Below are 10,492 nucleotides of genomic sequence, written 5' to 3' on the forward strand. Positions count from 1 at the left end.
TCTCGCATGGATTGCTCCAATCATGTCTTCTTTGTCAGCGCAAAGTAGATAAATCGTATATATCATTTTTTTAAAAATGTTTTATTCAATTTCTCATTCTCCATTTTTTTTCTTTTCATAAATTACAATATTTATTAGTTTGTTAATACTTAATTTTTGTAATTTTTTAGAAGTTTGTTTTATTTTATATTTCTTTGTGTATATTTTAAGTATTTGACCACCATATTTTTTAAGATTATATCTGTATTTCTATAGCAAAAATATTAATCAGAAAGCATAATAATTCATGCCATCAAATTTTGTTATTTTGTTATATTTTAATAAATATAATAATAGTTCAGTTGTTATAAAATTACAAGTGCATCTATTGAAACACAAACTTATCCAAAAATAATAATAATAATAATAATAATAATAATAAATAAATAAATAAATAAATAATTCTTATGGATTCCAATCCATTACGACATTTATTGGGATACCAGATTTGACCTTACGTGTTGTTCATTAGACCATGGTGGCCAGCATATCCCTTCTCCAATTTTCGTTCTCATTGGTTTCATTTATTGTTCTTTTTCTTTACCACCAAGTGTATTACTATTCTTATTTTCCTCAATAAGTTACATTTTTCTATTGCTATATAACAAGATTATTATTTCCAAATATATCTTAGTTTCTAAAGATTTTAAAAATATATATTTTAACATACCTAAAGATTTATGTATGTACAAATTTACAGCCTAATTGTTGAGATTTTTGGCTAAAAGTTTCATGATTGTATATTGTTGTCGTAAGTATTAGATATGTAATGATTATGTCCTCCAAAGCAATGACATAAAAAATTTGATAACACACTTTTATCTGATTGTTTTAGAATAAATGAGTATGATAAATATGTAAATATAATATCTATGTCATTATATGTGGACTACGCTTATAATGGGAACCAATTAGGATGTTATAAACCAAACCAATAAAATGTTACACTTTTCATTTGATATAGAGGATGTGAGAGTAGCTGATGTTATTTTTGGTGTGAAAGTAAGTAAACTATGATAGTTATATTCTTACTCATTCCCACTATATAAAGCGCAAGCTGGTTGTTATCCTGTTTAATCATTCTAGTCGTTTTCAGAAAAATTTAGATGATATTATAGTTTGTCTTGAATATACTTAAGTTCTTGGATAGATGCATATAATGAATTGCACTAGATCCAACCATTGCTATTTTGTTCAATATAATGTTTTTCTGTAACTAGCTTCTTGTTGATTTGCTGATATAATTTTCGTTCTAGAAAATAACATTAACTGGAGTAAATAAATATATAAACTTAGTGTCCATGTTCATCATAAATATGGTTCCAATTTAACATGTCTTGAAGTCGACATGGGAGGTGGCGCTCACTGTGCAAGTTCATAATAAAATCGACCCACATATGTGAAATATATGAAAAACATTTCAAATGAGTTCTCACATGTTTTACTTTTAAGAGCTTTTAACTCTTTGGTGTTCAATTTTCTCTTCTATAGATACCGTTTGTTTGTCACATGGTTTGCGAAACATTGTGTGAGATTTACCATCATTATAAAAACAATAAAAAAGACACATTAAAACAAATTATTAGAATCAAATGATACATGATTTTATCAATGCATAATTAAACTTTAGGATAATGAATAAAAGAAGTATGATATGTTTAGTAAAAGCCGTGACATAAACTTTGTGTTTATCACTTTATGACTATACTCGTCAAAAAAATTGCTTTTATTCAACATACATAGAACTTTTGGCCACTTGTGAATACTACTTATTATATCATTCTCCAAAAATAATAAGACATATCAAATTGACTAGATCTATTAAATCAAACGAGACAATAGAATATTTATGCTCATCATAGTATTAACATATTATATAATGGGGTAGAGAAATTGACAGGATTCAAGACAAGCGTCTCGAGCATGTATCTTCCAAACTTCATATTTTCTTGAAGTATTTGAATACTTTAATTATTTTAAAAGTGAAGATTTAGAACAAACAACCTGTGACTATCATTATTTTAATTTTTATAGATTAAAACAAATAGATATTCAATTACAAGCACTTTTAAGATATTAAAATATACCGTATAACACTGAACCCAAACCCGTATTGTTCTTTACAAGCCTAACATATATATAGGTTTTCAAATAACTTTTTATACTATCTTATTTCTAAATTCTTCTCAAAGAAAAAATTTAAAATACTTAGATTGATTAAAAAAAACATTTGATGTTGATAATCTGTTAACATGTATTTAGTATTTACATTCAACTAAAATTTCAAGTTGAATGAAAGCATCGAAGAACATTCTTCCATCAGATACAAACAAATATATAAACAAAATAGCAACCAAATTAAAAACCAAATGATGCACAGCATCTATATCATCTTTGATAATACCAAATAGTCATAACACCAAACGTAAACAGAAAACCAAAAAAAAATCCATAACAAAACCATGTTTATAATAACATGGCATTTATTTAATTAAATATTTTTTATTAAAACCTACTCATACTCCTTTTCTTCATTCTCCTTCTCTTTCCACCCTCCGCTTTTCAACACAGACCTCGGAGACCCACAGCAGCTCCCACCTTCCTTCACAAACTTGAGATACACAATCGATTCTCCACCACCAATTTCTTCATAACTTTTTTCTTCCACCCCATACCCTTCAATCTCAATTCCGCTTCCAATTCCGTTTCCAATTCCTCCACCAACAGCAATCGAAAACTCACCAGGCTCAAAACAATCCAACACCCTTCTCACAAGGCTTTCCAATCCAATCTCCTTCAAGTCATACCCAACAGCCTCAAAGCTCGCGTAACTAAACCCATCTTCCGGAGTCACATGAATAGTTGAAACAGCGGAATCCTCAATTCCATTCATGGAGTACCCACACGGGTCGAATTCAAAGTCACAGATTCCAGAGTTTGGGAGGATCGAACGGATACCGGAATCGTTCGTCATTGTTTCTGCAGAACTCCACTCGGTTTTGTAAAAGACAGAAGCTTTTTCACGGTCTAGAGTCGTCATGCACATCTCGAGCGTGTACATGTCACCGGAATCGGAATCAGCAACACCGGAATCAGAATTGGCAAAAGCGGAATAAACGTACCACTTGTTAGGCTTGTCAAAAGCACCCATTGCATAAGCTTTGCTTGATAACCCGAGTTTCTCAAAATGGGAATCGAGAACTGAAACTTCTTCGGTGAAGCTTCTATGTGGGAAAGATTGAGCTCCGGGGAATATAAAACTGCCACGTGTATATCTCACTGATCGGACAGTGAGAGAGAGTGTCGCCGCTAGCTTCAGAATAGCTGGAATCGACAACAAAAGCTTGGTGGTCCCACATGTTTTGATTACGAGTTTGTATGGGAAAATAAAAAGACTCGATTCTGAGAGAACGTAAGAGTCAACATGGTCGTTGGAGAGAGAAGACACGATTGTGCATTCAGCTGGGGTTAAAATTTCATCGATTTGGGTCTTTGAGAGGACCCGAAGACCTTGACCATTCGGGTCGGAAAAGATGCTGGGCTCGAAGAATGTTAGTTCGAGTCTTTTTTCGTAACCTTCAAAACCGATTGCAGAAACTTGTTGCGCCATTTGAGCAAGAAGAGGAGAAAGATGAGAGAAGAAGAAAAGGGAAGAGGGTTTTTTTACTAATTCTAAACTAATTTGAAAGCAGTAAAATTAAAAGCACGTCAAGTGACGTGAAGGGGAAAGCGATTTAGGGAATATCAGGATGGTTTGCGAGCGCACTGTAAAAAGAAAAGAAAAATATAATTAGTATTGAATTCATTGATAGAGAAAATGGAATTGTAATGGATGGAATGGAATTTGGTATTGTGCTTACGTTGGAGTAAGCAGCAGATCTGAATTTCTTGATTCCTCCGTTTGGGCGAACGTCTTCAATGCTGTATCCTAGGGGAGCTTCATAAAACGATTTACTACTACTACTACTACTAGGCTTTTTCCCACCTTTGGTTTCCATTAGAACATTCAGTTTTGTCCTGTAAATCAAACGATGTTGAAAGATTAGTTAAACGAACAAAGAAATTTGTTTAAAACTAGTGGTTTATATAGAGAGATAATGACAAATGAAAAGAATGGTGAATGAACGAATAATGACAAAAGCAAGATTATGATGTTACGTTACATTCTACAAGAAAAAGTTAAAATCAACGATTAATCTTTTGTAGTTCATAATCGTTTCAAACTTTATGATTTGGTAAACAAAGATAAGAACATAAATCAGCGTTTATTCTTTTGGGATTCACATTCAAGATCTAATTTAGTTGAAAGAACAACGTTAAACACACCAACCGATAGCTAATCAACTTGTTTTAGTTGTTTAATTGGAACAGTAATATTTAAATGTAAAGGGAACTTGAACCAAGAACACAATTATTACCATATAAAGCAAAAAAGACAAGTAAAAGACCCACTTCAATCATTCAAATCGGTTAAGCCAATGATAGAACCAAAAAACGTGTAAAAGGGTTAACAGACAAAACTATATTTAAGATCTAAAGAGAAAGTTTCTTCAGCCATCAAAAAAGGATTCCCGATCAAGCCTCAAAAACTTATGATAAATCATTGAGAAATTGAAAACCCTAGACATGCGTACAGGAGTGCTTACGTATATACATTCATATAAACACAGACAAGATCAAACAACTACGATCTAAAACGAGAGGTGTTTGAACTTACAATATAAATTTTGTTGTTGTACGACTCCTCTAGAACGAAAATTCAGATCTCCGATCTGCAATAAAACCCTTAAAACATCAATGAAAAGAACACAAAACACGAATCTCAAACCAAGAAGAAGAAAGAGAATCAAAACAACACGCTTACCTTGATGAAGAAAAGAATAAAACGATCGACGATGAATATCAAAGAAGAGGCGTGTTCTTTCCTTTGATTTTTAGGGTTATCGTGAACGTAATGTTGATAGACGGCAGAGATATGAGGGTATATATAAGAGTTTGTGATTGTTATCAGCCACTAGTTTACAAAAATATTACGAATATGCCATCGGGTGCAGTTACCTAGAGACTTCTCTGTGGTGTATAGCGTCACAGCCACGAGTTTGGAATATTTGACAGCTAATGAGAGGAAATACGATTTAGTTTTAATTTTTAATTTTTAATTTTTAATTTTTAATTTTTAATTAATTGTGATTTTGTTTTATTAAAATTTTTTAATTACATTATTTGATGAATCTAATCCAATGGCATTGATTCATTTATATATTTATTTGTGTAATCCTTATCTCTAATATCTAAACGTTACTAAGTGTTTAGTTTCCGTTATTATTTGTTTTTAAAAGAGCTAACAAATTTGTTATGTTTTCATTATTATGTTGTACAATTTAGAATATTGAAATAAAAGTTTTCTACTTTTTGAAAATATTGAAATAAAGAGTTTTCTACTTTTTGAATATTAAATAAATATAAAATAATTATTTCCGGAAACCACTTTCCTCTTTTTTTCTCTATAAACTGTTAACTATCAACAAGCATTGAAAAAACATTTTCCATATGAAGAATATGTTGGAGTTTAATAGTGTATTGTATATATGTATTAACTATCAAGAAGCATGAAAAAATATTACTAACAATGTAATTTGAACATAATGGGTCTTGGAAAAGTAATGAGTGATAAGATTGAAATGATATCAATATCATTATGACACCTTACAATAATTGTGAGGAACAAATGCATAAAAATGCAAGTGTTGCATGTTTTAAAAACGAGACAACATGACCAACAATCGAGATAGTCATATTTGTGAGGTTGATTATACTATTGAACTAAAATTCAATCATTAGACAGTTTTTTTTTGCATGTGTCTGAACAATTTTTTTGTTTCAAGTTGTTGGATTTTGATGGTAGTTTAAAATATAAATTAAACTAAGCATAAATATAACCATCAAGATATTCCACGAATTTATGTTCAACGAAAAATTGCAACAAAAGTAATCCCTAACAAAACCAATGTCAATCCACGTCCTTTGGCATATATTGAAATTATTTTGACCAAAAAAATATTGTAGACTCTTGTGGCCAATGTAAAGTTTACACGTTGCTACATAAAGCTTATATTTTCAAATCTTCATTACATGGATAACTAATGTCAACTTCAAATCATGTATGAGGTAATTTAATTCCTGAATCTTTAAATGGTAAGAGGTAAAAGGAATAAACTCTACATTCATCAGGTAAAGGAGAAAACAAATTTGTTATTTCAGAAAATTCCTTAATAGATAGTATTTGGTAATAACTTGTTGGATCCAAAAGATTAGAATTTCGGTTGGGCTTTTAAGTGTTTCCTATTTCATGATTGCTCTAATTTTGTAGCATCTACTTTAATACCATCTCTACCCTAAACTTGGAATATTTTGAAGCTTCTCCCTTTTGAGTATTTCAAGTATTTCTCTCAATTATGTCTTATGTTCTTAGTCGTTCTTTGGAGTAAATTAGTATATCATCAATGAATAAAATCACAAACTTATCGAGGATTGATCAAACCAAAAGAATAAAATCACAAACTTATCGAGGATTGATCAAACCAAAAGACATAAACATGTCACTTCTACTTGGCAATATATAAATCAAATATTAATATTAGAAAAGAAGTTTTCCTCATGTAATTGATCAAAAATATCATCAATCCATGGGAGTAGATATCATTTCTTCGTCACCACCTCGTTAAGTTTCTATAGTCGATGTACATTCTCCTTGGTCCATCTTTCTTATTAAAAAATATGATCCATATAACGGGAAGAGCCTAGACGAATGAGTTATTTATCCATTATTTCTTAAAGTTGAGTAATAACGTAACACCGTAAATTTCAAACCAAATTTTTCAATTTAAAAACGCAATTATCTCAATTCAAAAATAACAAAAGTGTCACAATATCAATCATCAACACATGTTCAATATATATATATATATATATATATATATATATATATATATATATATATATATATATATATATATATATATATATATATATCACACCTCTAGGATCCTCTCAAAACATAACTCAATCTCTGATGTATGTACAATCAAACCGATGTTTTCCCATGATCCTGAGAAGTACCTGAAACACATAACACAGTAAGTACGAAGCTTAGTGAGTTCTCCAAAATATCACACACATCTCATTAGCCACTCGCTGCTAACTCAATACGACCTTCCGGTCAATGTGTCTCGGTGGAGACCCTCCGGCCCCACAACTCGGATGGACCCTCCGGTCCTAACTCAATAAGCTCATAATAATAATACTTAGCATAAATCACAAAGACATAATGCAGAATATCACAATACACAAGTAAGCACATAAGACATCTCAGTCACACAAGATACCACTCATGGTAAGTATAGTGAGAAGACTCACCTCGCAAGAAATCAGCTAATCTCGAACTCAAATCACCGGTCTAGCCTCTGCCTAACACATACGACAATTATCCCTAATTAATCATAGCTCTCAAGAAGCTAAACTAACCATTATACAGACTCACAAAAGGGTAAAAGACCATTTTACCCCTCAATGGCCATAATTGTCCACAAATTGACCAAACCCTAAAAGCCAACCAAAAAGTCAACGACAAAGAGTACGTTGCGCATACCAGCTCTCTACGTTGGGCATACTCAACTGCCATGAATGCATTGGAGATGCTCGACCCCTACGTTGTGCGTGCTGGGATTACGCCCATTGTACGTCCAGTTTCACTCTTCTCACTCGTTTGGTCTTAATCAGTTAAGACCTTGGCTCATATCACAGATCTGGACACCCTAATAGCTCTTACTCCATAAAGTCAGTGACTTTAAGCCTTTGCATGGTTGATATGGTCACAAACACACAAGACACTCACTTTCTTAACTCAAAAGCTCATAACTCATGCATGGCTTGAATCCAACATCCAGGATTGGATTTTTATGACATTACACCACTAAATACACTCAAAGGGGTTTATCATAGTCTCTGTAGCTCAATATCTCCTAAAGTCTCCAACTTTTGGGATAAAACCCTAAAATACTCTACTATGATGCACAAAACAAAAGAGTGAGAAAGCTTGAAGCTTTATACCTCTGTATGAAGCTCCCAACTCAGATATGCTCAGATCCAAGGGCCTGGACTCTCACTCCTTCTTCTTCAAAGCTTTTTCTCCACTTCAAGAACACACAAAGACTCTCAAAGGCTCTCAAATGCACTCACAAGCTCTAAGAACGAAAGTTAGGGCACAAGAGGGTTTGTTGTCTGAGAATGGTGGCCAGGAATGAGGCCATCATAACCTTTATATAGGGGACTCACCCTAAATTAGGGTTTTCAGTCTGATCCTAGTACGCCTAACGTACCCTCTGGTATGCCCAACATACTAGGTGGCTTTCGCGTCAAATGCACGCATATGAGTACGCTGAGCGTACACTCGCATACTCATTCACCACCTTTTCTCAAAAAGGGACTAAAATGGACAAGTACTCAAAAGATCAAGGGTTACAAGGTATACCTGGACTTGGGATGTTACAAATAAATTACATCATTTCAGTCGGTGCTAAATGATAAGGTATCTTAGTGATTGGTTTTGTTACCGATACCAGATCAATCGAAACTCTACTTAACACTTTGGTGGTAATCCATAAAGACTGTTAGGAAGACCTTAGGTATATTCTAGTACTACATCAATATCATTCATCTCTTTATTTATTTTTCCTCATAACATCGATAACATAATCCAAAAATCAATGACTTCCATTTCCTAACATCTTCTTTACTTGAGCAAAATTATGATGTAATAACTTGCTCTTAGTTTTTCCCATAATTAATGATCGATTTTCCATTGGGTGAATTCACTCTCACCAACTTCATTCCCACAAACATTTTTAACTTGATATGTTGTAACGCCTGATAGTTCTAAGGTATCTATTTGAATTTGGTTATTTATTTATTTTGATTTTTGGGCCTTGAGGTCATTCGACTTATCTATTTTGGGCATGAGGTGTGTTGCGCGGGGCGTACCACCCCATGTACATTGGACGTACTATAGTAAATGGATTGTGGATGCCATGCACGTATGTGCGGCGTACATGTCCAGACCCTAAAACCCTGATATTTAGGGTTTAAGCATTATTTAAAGAACATTATGTCATGAGGATCTTTTCTATCAGCCTCCCTCTTGTCCCTAATCATCCTCCACGAAACCCTAACTCCATTGTTAAGTGTTCTTGAGCTTAGAAGGTCTTTTTGAGTATATTTTGGGTGTTTTTAAGGAAGGAGATCATCTTGATGCTTCATTGGAGGAGTGAGAGCTTGTAGATCCGGATTATGTGCTCCATTTCTAGCTTGTGTAAGGTATAAAATTTGATCTTGATCTTTAGAAGCATATATATTCTTGTTTAAGCTTTTGGACCCTTTTTGGTCCCATAGATGAGATCTTCTGGTTTAATACCACTTCAAAAGCTTAGAGTTGCCATTCTTGGTGTTCCTTTAGTCCTAGATTCATAAAGTTGTCACCTTTGAAGCTTAGATCCATCCATGCATGAGTAATGGCCATTTTTATGAAAGTAGAATGTTATAAATCGAAGTTGGGATCTTTTGGGGCATGCAAAGTCACCAAGTCAGTGACTTTATGGTTCTAGATAATCTTTGGGCCTAAAATCTGTGTTTTGGACCTTTGGACCTAAGCATCAAGATCTTAATGGAAAAGTTGGCTTAATGGAGGAGTACGCTAGGCGTACAAGTCTGTACGCGCATCGTACAAGCCATGCAGTGTGTACGCTTAGCGTACAGTTGAGTACGCCCCGCGTACTCAGTCTGTTTGGGCTTCATATCTTTGGGCCTTGATTGGGCCACTTCTTTGGACCTTTTTACTTTGGGCCTTATTGATCCATCTGAAATCAGGCGTTTGGACTAAGGAAAATTATTGGGCTTTAGGGTAAGGCCTATATGAGGGGTTTGGGCCCAATTTGGAAAATTGGGTCGTAAGTGGGCTTTAGATGATTATTTGGTTTTGGGCCTTCTAGATTGTGGACTTGGGCCTTAGTCTTGGATCAAACTAGGTCATTTTACCCCAAGTTTGGATTATGGTTATGATTTGGAACCTAATTGTTAATTGGGTGTTGCTTGGATTGTCTAGCTCAGGGAGTTGTCAGGGTAGCTGCTAGGGATTTCTTTCAGTGAGATTCAGCATTCGAGGTGAGTTTCCTCACTAGGATTAGTGGGTCTAAGGCACTAATGTTGGACCTTATTGGTTATGATAGGATGTTAGGAGTTTGCATGACATTTGCATGTGTTATGTGTTGTTATGTATATCTGGTGAGGCCCGATGACTGGAACATATGCTAGTGTTTATGATCATTATATATGTTAGCATGATTATGTGATATATATTGTATGTGTGTAGTGGGCAATGCTCAGTGACAGGCGAGGCCTG

The 10,492-nt window shown here is 33.7% G+C and overlaps 1 protein-coding gene and 1 long non-coding RNA gene across 2 annotated transcripts; both read right to left on the reverse strand.

The window, feature by feature from the left end:
• Positions 1 to 2,397: 2,397 nt before the first annotated feature.
• LOC111910454 (S-adenosylmethionine decarboxylase proenzyme) lies at positions 2,398 to 3,788 on the reverse strand. Its single transcript, XM_023906291.3, has one exon. The coding sequence runs from the start codon at positions 3,647 to 3,649 to the stop codon at positions 2,552 to 2,554; it is 1,098 nt and encodes a 365-aa protein (XP_023762059.1). The 5' UTR covers positions 3,650 to 3,788; the 3' UTR covers positions 2,398 to 2,551.
• Positions 3,789 to 4,755: 967 nt separating this feature from the next.
• On the reverse strand, positions 4,756 to 5,191 carry LOC122195564 (uncharacterized). Its single transcript, XR_006185926.2, has 2 exons — positions 4,904 to 5,191; positions 4,756 to 4,811 (listed from the first exon to the last, which is right to left on the reverse strand). It is a non-coding gene; the product is annotated as an uncharacterized LOC122195564 (long non-coding RNA).
• Positions 5,192 to 10,492: the final 5,301 nt, after the last annotated feature.

This window comes from Lactuca sativa, chromosome 8 (genome assembly GCF_002870075.4).
Source record: "Lactuca sativa cultivar Salinas chromosome 8, Lsat_Salinas_v11, whole genome shotgun sequence".
Taxonomy (NCBI): domain Eukaryota; kingdom Viridiplantae; phylum Streptophyta; class Magnoliopsida; order Asterales; family Asteraceae; genus Lactuca; species Lactuca sativa.

Excerpts from the sequence above, each read along its gene's own strand:
- LOC111910454 (XM_023906291.3), bottom strand. The coding sequence starts at position 3,649 with ATGGCGCAACAAGTTTCTGCAATCGGTTTTGAAGGTTACGAAAAAAGA.